Source organism: Ornithorhynchus anatinus, chromosome 3, assembly GCF_004115215.2.
Source record: "Ornithorhynchus anatinus isolate Pmale09 chromosome 3, mOrnAna1.pri.v4, whole genome shotgun sequence".
Classification (NCBI taxonomy): Eukaryota; Metazoa; Chordata; class Mammalia; order Monotremata; family Ornithorhynchidae; genus Ornithorhynchus; species Ornithorhynchus anatinus.
The window spans coordinates 138099897-138114872 of NC_041730.1; the positions used below are offsets into that span (position 1 = coordinate 138099897).

The following is a 14976-nucleotide window of genomic DNA, read 5'->3' on the forward strand; positions in this document are numbered from 1 at the left end:
TCCCGGCTCTGCCACTCGTCTGCTGTGTGACCTTGGGCAAGTCACTTCGCTCCTCTGGGCCTCGGTTACCTCATCCGTAAAACGGGGATTAAGACGGTGAGCCCCCCCCCGTGGGAATGGACCGTGTCCAACCCGATTGACCTGTATCCCCCGTCCAGCGGATCGTACAGTTCCTGGCACGTAGTAAGCACTTAACAAATCCCACAATTATTATTATTATCATTAATATTATTATTTGGAAAAACCCCAGATCGGTCTGGGCGACGAGTCCCTTGTTGATTTTCTCTAAGGGGACATTTGGGGTAATAAGAATAATGAAGAATTTTGATATTTGTTAAGCACTTTCTATGGACCAGGCAGTGTTCTAAGGGCTGGGGTGGATACAAGCAAATCGGGTTCACAGTGGAGCTCACAGTCTCAATCCCCCTTTTCCAGATGAGGTAACTGAGGCCCAGAGAAGTGAAGTGATTTGCCCGAGGTCACACGGCAGACTCTCCCAAACGCTTAGTCCAGTGCTCTGCACGCAGTAAGCGCTCAATAAATACAACTGACTGACAAAAAAAAATAAATGGTGGTATTTGTCAAGCGCTTACTATGTGCAAAGCACTGTTCTAAGCACAGAACAGAAGAAGAAAGAAGGTGATCAGGTTGTCCCACGTGGGGCTCACAGTTTTAATCCCCATTTTACAGATGAGGTAACTGAGGCACAGAGAAGTTAAGTGACTTGCCCAAAGTCACACAGCTGACAAGCGGCAGAGTCGGGATTCGAACCCATGAACTCCGACTCCCAAGTGAGGGAGCTGGGATTAGAACCCGTGACCTTCTGACTCCCAGGTCCGGGCCCTATCCGCTATGCCATGCTGCTTCTCTGGGATAGTGGGGAGAGTTGATGTGGTCTTCCCCCTTTCTTCTCAAGGTGGGTTCCTGGTCTCTGACCTATCAGAGGTAGATTAGTAGCTAAACCACCCCCTCCCCACCCCAACCCCTCAAGCCCGAACCCCGTCCACGGCGCATCGACGACCATTCTTATGTCCTCGCTCTAGGAAATAATCCTGAAACGGGCAGCTGACATCGCCGAAGCGTTATACAGTGTGCCACGCAATCACAATCAGATCCCTACTCTGGGCAACACTCCGGCCCACACCGGCATGATGGGAGTCAACTCCTTCAGCAGCCAGCTCGCTGTGAACGTCTCAGAGACGTCGCAAGCTAACGACCAAGGTACAACCACGGGCATGAGTTAACCCGGCCCTTAGCTCGAGAGCCTGGACTCGATCCATGCCATCGAACGCGTGACGGAGTACGGTCTATAAATTAGCACCGCTATCTAATTATCTCCTTTCTTTGGGATTCTTGTTTTCTACAAAGTACCGAGGGGGCGGAGAAAGGTTAGCTGGCAACGCTGCCTGTCTGATGGAGCTTTTTCACTCTGACTGTTGGCCGACCTTCAGGATCGTGCCATAACTGCGTGTTTATTTTCCGGGGTTAAATACTGTCTTCCGGGAGTGTTATCGTGCGTCTTCATAGTCGGGATGGTTCATTAGGGAACGACGGTGGTTTAAATGGGTCGCACCTCTATCGTACGGAAGAGTCTAGCGGATAGAAGGTCGGTCTAGGAGTCGGGCAGTCCGCTCGGTCACCCTCACCCGGCAACCGATCCGCTTTGTGATCCTTGGGTTTGCCCCTTAATCTCTCTGGGCCTCGGTTTACACCCCTCTCCCTACGCTCCCCCCGCTTAAAGTTGGGATGATTCCACCCGGCCCTCCCTTCCCCCTCGGGATAATGAGGCGCGTGGGATATCGGAACGTCTCAAAGGCTCTCCACAAATTCGAGGTGTTTCTACTGTCCAAATAAATTGTCTTTTTTAAAGTTCTGATTAGGTTTCAAAAACAAAGCAAAATAGGCTTCCTGGGTCCTTAAAACCAGGTAACTGTTCATTCGATCTCGATGAAATGTGTCGCTTCCTTTTATAATTCGGGACGGTGGTCCTGGCCCTCAAGCGATTCTCTTTTAAACCCCGTACGTGTCCGCCCCACGTTGCTACTACTCTGGCTTTCATCCTCCCAGCCTAAATGGCAAAGAGTTTTCTGAAATTCCCACCCAACATTCCCTCCTCCCTAACACCACTCTCAAAGCTCCCACAAACTGCCTTTTACAGGGAAACCGCTCCGGCAAACAGATTCTTTGCCTGTCAAGGGATGGCAACTGAGGGTCCTGAGGGGCTGAGAATCTACCCAGCGTGTGGGCTGAGAGCAGCAATCTCGCCCTTTGATAATACGGACTAAGCGCTTCGGACAGTGTTCTGCACGAAGTAAGCGCTCGATAAAAACCACTGATTGATTAATCGCTACTAAAAACAAATGAGAGGAAAGCTCGACACAGCGTGGGATCAAAGAGAACTGTCTAACCCAGGCCGACCATGCCCGGAGGAGAGAAGACCATCCTGGGCCCGTGGAATTCTTAAATAGCGTCGGCTTAATAATAATAATAATTCTGCTGACCGTTAAGTGCTTACTATATGCCAGGCTCTGTACTAAGTGCCGAGGTGGATACGAACAAATCGGGTTGGACGCAGTCCTTGTCCCACGTGAGGCTGACCGTCTCAATCCCCATTTTCCGGAGGAGGTAACTGAGGCCCAGAGAAGTGAAGTGACTCACCCAAGGTCACCAGCAGACAAGTGGGAGGGCCGGGATCAGAACCCGCGACCTTCCGACTCCCAGGCCCAAGCTCTATCCGCTACGCCGTGCTGCCTCCGATGAGGTCACCCTCCACCGCCGGAGCGGCTGGGGCAGGGAGAGACGTTTTAGATCCAAGCGTGACGACCGATTAAAAGTGCGCGCTACGTAGCGGGGAGTGACGGGGGTATCCCCTTGCTCTCCGCCCCCCAACCCCCCACCCCCCCGAACCCCCGGCCCCACAGTGTACGGTCTAAATAATAACGTGGTTTTTTGGGGCGGGGGGGATTTCAACAGTAGGCTACAGTCGCAATACAAGCAGTGTCTCCCCACGAGGATATGCCCCGAGCAGTACTCCTCAGCAATCTAATTACAACACAGTCAGCAATAGCATGAACGGATATGGTAATGCCGGAATGTCCAATCTGGGCGTCCCTGGTTCTCCTGGATTCCTTAATGGCTCCTCAGCTAACTCTCCTTACGGCAGTAAGTGTCTATTTTCGTACCGCATCATCCTACAGATTCATACCGCTCCCCGCTTCCCCCCGCCCCTCCCGCCCCCCCCCCCCCCGGGTTCGATTCTTGCCCCGTTTTTTGATTTGATTTCTCTACGATGTGAGCTACTGGATAAAAGGAGGGTGACTCTTGAGGCTGGACGTTAAAAAAAACCAAAAACAACCCAAAAAACCAAACCACTCGAATCCATTGGTCCGAATGGGCCGTGATGGGATCAGAGTTCAAACGAACAAACGAACGAAAGCCCCCCACCCAAAAAAAAAACCAAAAAAACAACCAAAAAAGAAATCGGGCTGCACGATTTATCGAGAAAGTCCAACACAAAAGAGTTTGCCTGTTATCCAGAGAGTGGCCAAGCCAATAGCGCATTTCATGTTTTTTTCCATTTATTTTTCCCCTCTCTATTTGAAAGGCGAGGCCTTATCACTCTCTCTGTCTGTGTGTGGCATGCCAAAACGCAATCTGAGTCCTGATTATCTTTGCTTTATTGCAGTAGTTCCGTCAAGTCCAACCATGGCAGCCTCTTCGGTCACCCTCCCTTCAAACTGTAGCAGTACACACGGCATTTTCTCATTCTCACCTGCCAATGTCATCTCTGCAGTGAAACAAAAGAGCGCCTTCGCTCCAGTGGTTAGGCCCCAAGCTTCTCCTCCGCCATCTTGTACCAGCGCCAACGGGAATGGACTTCAAGGTGAGCCGGCTCTCTCTGTCTCTCTCTCGTTCTTTGGGGTGTCGCAAGCTCTTTGGGGCGAGATTGAAAAATCCGTTATCAATCCATTATTTATTTACTCAGCCCTTTAGTTATATTAAGGTCAGTCTTCCCCCTCTGGACTGTGAGCTCGCTGTGGGCAGGGAATGTGTTTGATGTTCTACTGTATTCTCCCCAGAGCTTAGTACAGTGCTTTGCAGATGGTAAAAGCACTGAGGAAATACGATTAATAAATGATAATGAATAAATAGCCGTCTCTAGCGGGCGCCGATCGTGTGCAGAGCACGGGATCGGTAGAGTAGAGGGAGTAAACGCCGGCCCTGAGTTCTGTGTGCGGAGCAGAGCACTGTGCTAACCGCTTGGAGAGTCCAGGAGAGTTGGTAGACATGGTCTCCGCCCTCAACGAGTTTTCAGTTTGCTGTGAACAGAGCACTGTCCTGAGTTTTGGGAAGAGTACGTTAGAGGTGTTGGTATTTGTTAAGCGCTTACTATGTGCAGAGCACTGTTCTAAGCGCTGGGGGAGATACAGAGTAATCCGGTTGTCCCACGTGAGGCTCCCAGTTAATCCCCCATTTTACAGATGAGGTAACTGAGGCCCAGAGAAGTGAAGTGACTTGCCCACGGTCACACAGCTGACAAGTGGCAGAGCCGGGAGTCAAACCCATGACCTCGGACTCTGAAGCGCAGGCTCTTTCCACTGAGCCACGCTGCTTCCCCGAGGTGGTAGACACCATCCTTGCCCTCAAGCAGGGGAGATGGAAAAGAACATAATTTTAATCTAGGAGGAAGCGGCAGGATAAGGGATAGGAGTTAGGGCTTCAGCAATGGGACCCACAAGTTATGGAAGATAAGTTGGGGCTAAAGGTAAGAAATCCATGTGATATGGAAGAGAAATTAGGGCTGAGGATTTGGGATCCCATGAGATATGGGAGTCAGAGGTCGTGGGTTCTAATCCCGGCTCCGCCACATGTCTGCTGTGTGACCTTTGGCAAGCCACTTACCTTCTTTGGGCCTCAGTTGCCTCATCTGTGAAATGGGGATTAAGACTGTGAACCCCACGTGGGTAAGCCTTGATTGCCTTATATCTCCCCCAGTTCTTAGAACAGTGCTTGGCACATAGTAAGCGCTTAACAAATTCCATCATTATTATTGTTATATGGAAGATAAATTAGGGCTTAAGATATGGGATCCATGAGATGGTGGATAGAGCACAGGCCCAGAAGTCAGAAGGTCAAGGTTTGAATCCTGGCTCTGCCACTTGTCTGCTGTGTGACCTTGGGTGAGTCACTTCAACTTCCCTGCCTCAGTGACCTTATCTACTAAATGGGGATTAAGACTGTGAGCCACAGGTGGAACAGGGACTGTATCTCAGTGCTTAGAACAGTGCTTGGCACATAGTAAGCACTTAAGAAATAGCCTCATCATCATAAGAAAATGTCGGGGTTTCAGATATGGGATGCATGAGATATTGAAGATAAATTAAGATTTAAAATATGGAATCCATGAGATAAGGAAGATAAATTAGGACTTAAGCTTGCGGATCCATGAGATATGGAAGATAATTTGGGGCTTAAGATATGGGATCCATGATGGAAGCAGCATCAGCATAGAGAACGGGCCCGGGAGTCAGAAATTCATGGGTTCTAATCCCCGCTCGGCCGCTTGTCTGCTGTGTGACCTTGGGCAAGTCACTTTACTTCTCTGTGCCTCAGTTACCTCCTCTGTAAAATGGGGATTGAGACTGTGAGCCCCATGTAGGATAGGGACTGTGTCCAACCCGATTTGCTTGTATCTACCCCAGAGTTTAGTACAGTGCCTGGCACATAGTAAACGCTTAACAAACACCGTAATAATAATGATTATTATAGTTACAGGAGGGCAGGAGTCCACAAATGTGTAACTGGTGCCTAAATCACAGGTGGAGGGATGAAGGGGGAGAGGGGAGAGCTATAACCTGGGTAGAAGGTAATCTATTTGTGTCATTTGGTGGGTTCTGGAGGGGGAATCATTGACCTTTAAGGACAGATTGAATTTTTATGTCATTCAAGATAGATACAACTGTGCTGGGGGGAAAGTGTAGAAGGAAGTAGATGTAAAACGACTGAGCAGGTGTCTTCTAATTTTGACGGCAGAAAACTCATTGGGTTTCACCCCCAAATACCCTTCTAAGTTTTTGTACTTTTGATCTTGACGCTGAGTACGTTTCATAGGCATTTCTTCTCAGAATCTTGGATTTATTATTGTAAGAGGAGCAACGTGTCCTAGTGGAAAGAGCCCGGGCATGGGAGAAAGAAGGATCTGGGCTCTAATCCTGGCTCTGCCAATTGCTTGCTGCGTGACCTTGGGCAAGTCACTTAACTTCTTTCTGCCTCAGTTTCCCAACTGTAAAATGGGGATACCTGTTCTCCCTCCAACTTAGACTGTGAGCGCCATGCAGGACAGGGAATGTGTCGGACCTAATTAACTCATACCTGTCCTAGTACTCAGAACAGTGTTTGACATATAATAAATGCTTAACAGGTACCAGAAAAAAAGGGTGCCGTCAGTGAGGAATATTTCTCCTCCATCCGGTATCAGACGCCTACTCCTCTGAACCACCCAAATAACGACTCTCCGCTTCATGGGCTTTGATCTGTGGGAGGAAATCTTTCCGAGCGAAGCACTTGCCAGATTTGCTTATTATAATGATAATGTTGGTATTTGTTAAGCGCTTACTATGTGCAAAGCACTGTTCTAAGCGCTAGGGGGATACAGGGTGATCAGACTGTCCCGCGTGGGGCTCACAGTTTTAATCCCCATTTTACAGATGAAGTTACTGAGGCACAGAGAAGTTAAGTGACCTGCCCAAAGTCACATGGCTGGCAAGCGGCTGAGCCGGGATTAGAACCCATGACCTCTGACTCCCAAGCCCAGGCTCTTTCCACTGAGCCGTGCTGCTTCTCTAATTATTATCCATCATTCCTTCATTCAGTTGTATTTATTGAGCACTTACTATATGCAGAGTACTGTACTAAGCGCTTGGAAGAGGATAATACGACAAAAAAACAGACAAACTTCCCCCAGCGAGCCACTCACAAGACAGAGTAGGTGGAGAAACAGATCTCCTTGCAAATAGGCCAATTTGCCTAGGAGTTGTGGGAAAACCACAACTCATATCTACAATCAATCCATTGATCCGTTTTATTTCATGACGACGTTTGTTAGCGCTTACAACGTGTCAAGCACTGTGCTAAGCACTGGGGTGGATACAAGCTAATCGGGTCGGACACAGTCCCTGTCCCACACGGGGCTCACGGTCTTCACCTCCGTTTTACAGATGAGGGAACTGAGGCCCAGAGAAGTGAAGTGATCGCCCCAGGTCACGCAGCAGACAAGTAGCCCTGGTCGTGTTCGGTTACAATCCGTAACGAAGTGAAAAGCACGTTCCTCTCTCAGATTCCTCTGAAAGACAATTAAATGCATTTTCCACTTCCGAGCAAAATGTGGAAAGCCGCTTCCCCAGCCCACCCTCCGGCCAGTGATTTGTCATTATTTCAAAAGCCATGAAAATATCTGTAGGAAAGGTTAGTGTCTCCGTTTGAGCGACAGATGTCATCGCTCCTTGGATTCTTGGAGCCACCCGCCTCTTTCTTATACCGTCAAGGAAGTGAAAAGCGGAAATGGGCTCTTCTGATCTTGGAGGCCTCAACTCCATCACCACCACCATCCTCAGTATCACCACCACCACCATCGGAATTATTAGCCTTATCCTAGAGCAGCAGCATGGCTCAGTGGCAAGAGCCCAGGCTTGGGGGTCAGAGGCCGTGGGCTCTAATCCCGGCTCTGCCACTTGTCTGCTGTGTGACCTTGGGCAAGGCACTTCACTTCTCTGTGCCTCAGTTCCCTCATCCACAAAATGAAGAATGTGAGCCCCACGTAGGACCACCCGATTACCTTGTATCTTCCCCAGTGCTTAAAACAGTAACATAGAAAGTGCTTAACAAATGCCATAATTATTATTTTTATCATTATTATTATTGTTATTCATTCAGTTGTATTTATTGAACGCTTACCGTGTGCGGAACACTGTACTAAGTGTTTAGAAAGTACGATTCAGCAACAAATAGCGGCAATCCCTACCCAACAAGGGGCCCACAGGCTAGAAGTGGGGAGACAGACAACAAGACAAAACAAGTAGACAGGCATCAATAGCATCAAAATAAATAAATAGAATTTTAGATATATATACACATCATTAAAAGAAATATAATAATAAAATAATGAATTATCACCATGACAGTTATCATCACCACCATGACCACCACCACCATCTTCAACATCATCATCATCATCATCATTAGCACTTACTGAGTGCCTTCAGAGGGCTAGATACCATATCCCATTGGATTATCACCTCCTTGTGGGCAGGGAATGGATCCGTTTTGTACTTCCCGAGTGTTTTTAGGTCAGAACACTGCACCCAGTAGGTGCTCAATAAATGTCCCTGCTACCATTTTTTTTCCTTTTTAAAAATTTGTTAAGTGCTTTCCATGTCCGGACACTGTACTGATCACTGGAGTAGACACAAAGTAATCAGGTTGGGCACAGCCCCCGGCCCATGTGGGGCTGACAGTCTTAATCCCTGTTTTATAGATGAGAGAACTGAGGCACAGAAAGGCGAAGTGAATTAACCAGAGTCACACAGCAGACAGGCGGCAGAACTGGGATTAGAACCCAGGTCCTTCTGGTTCCCAGGCCCGGGCTCTATCCACTAGGCCTTTGCCAGGGAGAGTAGAAGACTCGCAAATCAAATATTCCCCACCACCAACTTACCATCCAATGTCTTGTCTCGTCTGATGCCGTCGAGTCTTCTCCGACCCATAGCGACTCCAAGGACGCATCTCTCCCAGAAGGCCCCGCTCTCCATCTGCCGTCGTTCTGGGAGCGGATCCATTGAGGTTTTTTTGGGAAAAAATCCGGAAGTGGTTTACCGTTGTCTCCTTCCGTGCAGTAAACAATCCGGTGAGGAAGACAGAAAAAAAAAAAAATAGTGAAAGCCAGAGGAAGTGTTCGCAGGAAGCAGGGCAACAAATTAGGAAGAATTAGTGAAAGCCAGAGGAATTGTAAGCAGGAAACAGGACAACAAAGTAGAATAATAACAGTAGTAGTTGCAGCAAATAACAGTAATTGTAGTACCAGTACCAGCGCTTAGAACAGTGCTTGGCACATAGTAAGCGCTGAACAATTATCATTATTATTAGTAACAGCACTAACAGCAGAGAAGCAGCGTGGCCTAGTTGCTACAGCCCGGGCCTGGGAGTCAGAAGATCATGGGTTCTAATCCCCGCTCGGCCACTTGTCCGTCTGTGTGACCTTGGGCAGGTCACTTCACTTCTCTGGGCCTCGGTGCCCTCGTCTGTAAAATGGGGATTGAGACGGTGAGCCCCATGCGGGCCAGCGACCGTGTCCAACCCCATTTGCCTGAATCGGCCCCAGCGCTTAGTACAGAGCCTGGCACAACGTAAGGGCTTAACAAAGATCACAGTTAGTAGGAGAGTATTAGCAGTAGAAGAAGTAGTAACAGTAAATAATCGGAGTAGCAGGAGGAGTAGCATCAGCCAGGAGCAGCAGCTAGGAACATTAGTTATAATAACAGCAACTAGCGGTAAAAACAGCGGCAGTAATAATAATAATAATGTTGGTATTTGTTAAGCGCTTACTACGTGCCGAGCACTGTTCTAAGCGCTGGGGGAGACACAGGGGAATCAGGATGCCCCACGTGGGGCTCACAGTCTTCATCCCCATTTTACAGATGAGGGAACTGAGGCACAGAGAAGTTAAGTGACTTGCCCAGAGTCACACAGCTGACAAGCGGCAGAGCTGGGATTCAAACTCATGACCTCTGACTCCAAAGCCCGTGCTCTTTCCACTGCGCCACGCTGAAGGAAGAGTAGTAATAATAAAAATAATAATAATGATGGCATTTGTTAAGCGCTTACTATGTGTGAAACACTGTTCTAAGCCCCGGGGGGGATACAGGTTGATCAGGTTGTCCCACGTGGGGCTCACAGTCTTCATCCCCACTTTCCAGATGAGGTGACCGAGGCACAGAGAAGTGAAGTGACTTGCCCAAAGCCACAGAGCTGACAAACGGTGGAGCCGGGATTAGAACCCATGACCTCTGACTCCCAAGCCTGGGCTCTTGCCCCTGAGTCACTGAGTTGCTTCCCAACACTAGTAACGCTAGTAGTGTTAGGAGTAGTGATGGTATATGTTGAGCACTCGCTGGGTAGACTGTACTAAGCACTCGGGAAAGGAGACTCCCCCACCCCCCAAAACTGTGAGCTCAAACAGTGCTTGACACACAGTAAGTGCTTAACGTCGCTACAGAGGAGCAGCGTGGATTACTGGAAAGAGCCCGAGCTTGAGAGTCAGAAGACATGGGTTCTAATTCTGGCTCCGCCACTTGTCTTCTGGGTGACCCTGGTCAAGTCACTTCTCTGTGCCTCAGTTATCTCACCTGTAAAACTGGGATAGAATGTGAGCCCCGCGTGGACAAGCTGATTGCCTTATATCTGCCCCAGCGCTTAGAAGAGTGCTTGGCACATAGTAAGCGCTTAACAAATACCATCATTATCATCGTAATTGTTATTATTATTATTATTATTAACAAATGCCATTATTATGATTATTGTAGGCAGGGAATGTGTCTGTGGTTATATTGAAGTCTCCCAAGTGCTTAGTACAGTGCTTTGTGCAGAGTAAGGGCTCAATAGATACGATTGAATGAAAAAGAAGCGATGTTTTCCCCGCCTCAGAGAGGTTACACCTCAATGGGGGAGAACAGCATAAAAATATTGACAGAGTTATTAAGGCCAAAAACCCAATATAAAATTGAAGAAGCATTTACACGCACTGCTCAGTGTATATTAAGCCGGAGATAATAATAATAATGATAATGATAATAACGTTGGTATTTGTTAAGCACTTACTATGTGCAGAGCACTGTTCTAAGCACTGGGGGAGATACAGGGTAATCAGGTCGTCCCACAGGAGGCTCACAGTCTTAATCCCCATTTTCCAGATGAGGTAACTGAGGCACAGAGAATAATAATAATAATGTTGGTATATGTTAAGCGCTTACTATGTACCAAGCACTGTTCTAAGCGCTGGGGTAGACACAGGAGAATCAGGATGTCCCACGTGGGGCTCACAGTCTTAATCCTCATTTTACAGATGAGGTAGCTGAGGCACAGAGAAGTTAAGTGACTTGCCCACAGTCACACAGCTGACAAGTGGCAGAACCGGGATTCGAACCCATGACCTCTGACTCCCAAGCCCCTGCTCTTTCCTCTGAGCCACGCTGAGATGCCGGTCCTCTTTCTGTATCTGTAATTTAGATCTGTAATTCATTTATATTAATGTCTGGTCCCCCTTTTGACTGTAAGCTCACTGTGGACAGGGAATGAATCCGTTTATTGTTACATTGTGCTCTCCCAAGCGCTTAGGACAGTGCTCTGCACACAGTAAACGTTCAGTCAAAACAATCGACTCTTCTGGTGACTGTACATTTCATGTGGAAAGTTGTGAGCTCATTGTGGGCAGGGAATGTGTCTTTTTTGGTTCTTCTGTCCTCTCCCAAGCCCTTAGTACAGTCTCTGCACACACGAAGTGCTCAATAAATACGATTGAATGAATGAGCGAATGAATGAATGAATGAAAAGCTGTGCGCAGTCCTTTGAGTCGGACGCTATTTTTCCTGCTTAGCCTGCTCCAGCCTCAGTGTCCTTGGACTGAGAGTGAGCGAAGATAGCATAGTTAGAGGATAATTAGCAGGTGGGCCACCTGACTCCCCTGCAAGCATTCCCCAGCAAAACCAGCGTGGCCCAGAGCCCGAGCTTGGGAGTCAGAGGTCCTGGGTTCTAATCCCAGCTCCGCCACTCGTCAGCTGTGCGACTTCGGGCCAGTTTTAACCTCTCTGGGCCTCAGTTCCCTCATCTGTAAAATGGGGATGAAGACTGTGAGCCCCACCTGATTCCCCTGTGTCTACCCCAGCGCTTAGAACAGTGCTCTGCACATAGTAAGCGCTTAACAAATATCAACATTATTATTATTATTACTTGGGACAACCTGATAACCTCGTATCTACCCCAGAGCTTAGAACAGTGCTCGGCACATAGTGAGCACTTAACAAATACCACCGTCATTATTATTATTATTCTCTGGGCCCCAGTTACCTCATCTGTAAAACGGAGATCAAGACTGTGAGCCCCACGTGGAACCCGGCCTCCTTTCAGCCCAATTAGTTTGTATCTGTTCCAGCGCTTAATACGGTGCCTGGCACACGGTGAGTGCCTAACAAATACCATGGGGAAAAAAGTAAACCGCCAAAGTGTTGCGTAAATAGGTTAATATTAATCAACCCCTTAGACACTTCCAGTGAGTAAACTCTACCCGGGATATAGAGCTGACTTCCTGCACGTGCTACAGGGCACTCCGATTCCTGGAATTAAGCTCTCACAAGGAATTGAACTAGAAAGAAATCCTTTTTAAACCAGAGACTTCTTAAAGAAACGTGTGAGTCGTGGAGGGGACTCGCCTCTTCTTTCGAAACAGCTCTTCCCAGTGAAACTGTGGGAAGCTCAAGCCTCCTAACTCCAGCGTGACTTTCCCGATTTTCCCTGTGTTGAAGCCGCTTTCGAAGACTCTATTCACATGCAATGTGTACGTCCCTAAGTCTTCCAAACCATAAAGTTGTACCATTGAGTGTGGAAGAAATTAATATTGTTGAAATTAATGAACTGAGAAATTGAAGCACGCATCACGACAAGAACAAATTTATTAATATCTCTTATACATAAATTAATGAGAAATATCATTTTGACAAAAATTAAACAACACTAAAGTTAAGACACTCTAAATTAGTTCCCTGACAAGGAATTACCTAGAAAGAATCAACTGCATTTTGCAGTTTCAGGACTTTAAGTGGAGAGAAACGATAGACTGTCACGGGGAACAATATTTGGGTCTGATCTTCGGGAATCAGTCACTCAGTCGATCGTATTTATTGAGCGCTTATTGTGTGCAGAGCACCGTACTAAGCGCTTCGGAAAGTACAACTCAGCAACAGATAGAGACCGTCCTTACCCACCAATCGGCTCACAGTCTAGAAGCGGGGGAGACAGACAACAAAAGTAATTAAAAAGGCATCATTAATGTGAATAAAAAATTACCGACACGGACATTAGTGCTGTGGGGCTGGATAGGAGGGAGAAGTCCTTTCAGTCATTCAGTTGTGTTTATTGAATGTTTACTGTGTGCAGAACACTGTACTAAGCGCTTGGGAGAGTACGCTATAATGATAAACAGATACATTCCCTGCTCACAGCGAGCTTACATTTGGCTAGGGAACCGAGAGTCAGGATAAAGTGCAATGAACCGAACGTCAAAATTGAGCTTTTCTATTTAGGTTCGGGCCGGGAGAAAGAAACTAAGGATAGTCAGATTTCCGTTTAGGGGACTTGAGATGTGTCTTGTCTGACATTACCAGAAGTGACGATGTTGTTTTCAGCTGTCAAAGGAACCAGCCTCTGGGGACTCTGAAGCCACTCTTTGCTATTAACAAAATGCTGAGAGAAACAGAACGCGTGCGGCGAGTCGAATGCCTCCGACCAAAAACTGCCTGCATCCTCTCGTGTTTTACAAAGTGAAGTCTTGGTGGAATGCTGTCTTAGGAAAACACCTTGGCTTTTCGGGAGAGCGGGCTCGTTCTGTAATATAGATTTCCTTAATATAGATTTCCCTTTTTGGCCAATGGGGTGGGCTGGAGCCATTGACAGTGGTACATGCGTTCAGGGTCGTGGATGTTAAAAAATAAAAGGAGAAGATTCTAAACCAAGGGACAAATTTCAAAGACTGTTCAAGTGTCCCTTTGTTGATTGTTTGCAATAATGATTTCCTTCCCTCTTTCTCCCTCTCTCTTTCTCTCGCTCTCTCTCTGTCTCTCTTTCAGCTATGTCCGGGCTGGTAGTTCCACCCATGTGAACCCACATTTGTTTACCTTCGTAGCACCAAGCATCAAAAGATGGGCTTCAGGGGTCAAGTTTAGTGTATTAAGACATGCTGAAAGAGTACCTTCAACACAAATCAGCAACAATGGAAATGCTACACAAAAGACTTTGTTTAAAGATTTTATTTAAACTATTAAGAATCAAAATGCAAACAACCTACTTCTTCATGAACAATTCCATTTTATTGACTGAACTTTTCTCATATTTTCACATTTCTCAGTCCTGAAGAATAAGGGAAAAAAAAGTGACGCCTATTTTGTATAAAGTTTCTGATTACGTCTTGGCTATGTCTCTAGTCCTTGCTATGTGTTGGGAGAAACTTTGTGGATGCACCATTTTGATTATCATGAAACACTGATGAAAAATGTCTCCGGATCATTTTTCTGTACTCATAATTAGATCACAATGGTTGTGTATCTCTATAATGTGAAATATTTTTTTGTGGTGAAAAAAGGGGGCCAAGAAGGTATGAGCCATCAAACTGCGGGGGGAGGGGGAAAAAAAAGGAAAAAGATGATTCTACGATTAGGAAAATTGGGGGGTCGGGTCGGGGGGAGGGTTTATCATTGCTTAACTTCATCTTAATGAAATGAAACTTTGTAACTTATTGTAGTTAGAAATTGTAACTTTGATATTGAATTCTCTTGCCTTCAAAAAGCACACTGACAGAGAAAAAGTTGCTACTGTCTGTTGATTAAAATATACTTCCACTGCTAGAGCTTCCTGTTAAGCAAGTGTAATCTGCGACATTTTTTCAACTTTTGCTAGCACTGTACACTATTGCATTCTTAGGCTACTGTGAAGTCTTTGTTTCTTGTACCAGAACAATATGTCCTTTTGACTTCTAGATCCTTCTTCCCTAATGTGTTTTGTATGTGGTTATAAAATTGTAGACTTTTGTGATTTTGCCAAAGTTGTAGCTAAATATTTATACACTTGTCTTGAATTTTTTTCAGATCCACTTAAATATTTAGAAAAGCGAGTTTTATTCCCCATGAACGCTGTGAGGAATAAAACGGTCTTCTC

At 46.7% G+C, this 14976-nt stretch overlaps 1 protein-coding gene across 4 annotated transcripts in view; it reads left to right on the forward strand.

Annotated features, from left to right (window-relative positions):
• EBF3 (EBF transcription factor 3) overlaps nucleotides 1-14432 on the forward strand; it is a 201842-nt gene extending 187410 nt beyond the window's left edge. For 2 of the 4 annotated variants that reach the window (XM_039911636.1, XM_039911637.1), the window contains exons 13-16: nucleotides 1044-1221; nucleotides 2974-3162; nucleotides 3686-3883; nucleotides 13893-14432. In XM_039911636.1, coding sequence (XP_039767570.1) covers nucleotides 1044-1221; nucleotides 2974-3162; nucleotides 3686-3883; nucleotides 13893-13924 — 597 coding nt within the window. In that variant the 3' untranslated portion in view covers nucleotides 13925-14432. The remainder of the gene's footprint in view (nucleotides 1-1043; nucleotides 1222-2973; nucleotides 3163-3685; nucleotides 3884-13892) is intronic. The other 2 variants (XM_039911638.1, XM_039911639.1) reach the window with 1 other exon arrangement.
• Nucleotides 14433-14976: the final 544 nt, after the last annotated feature.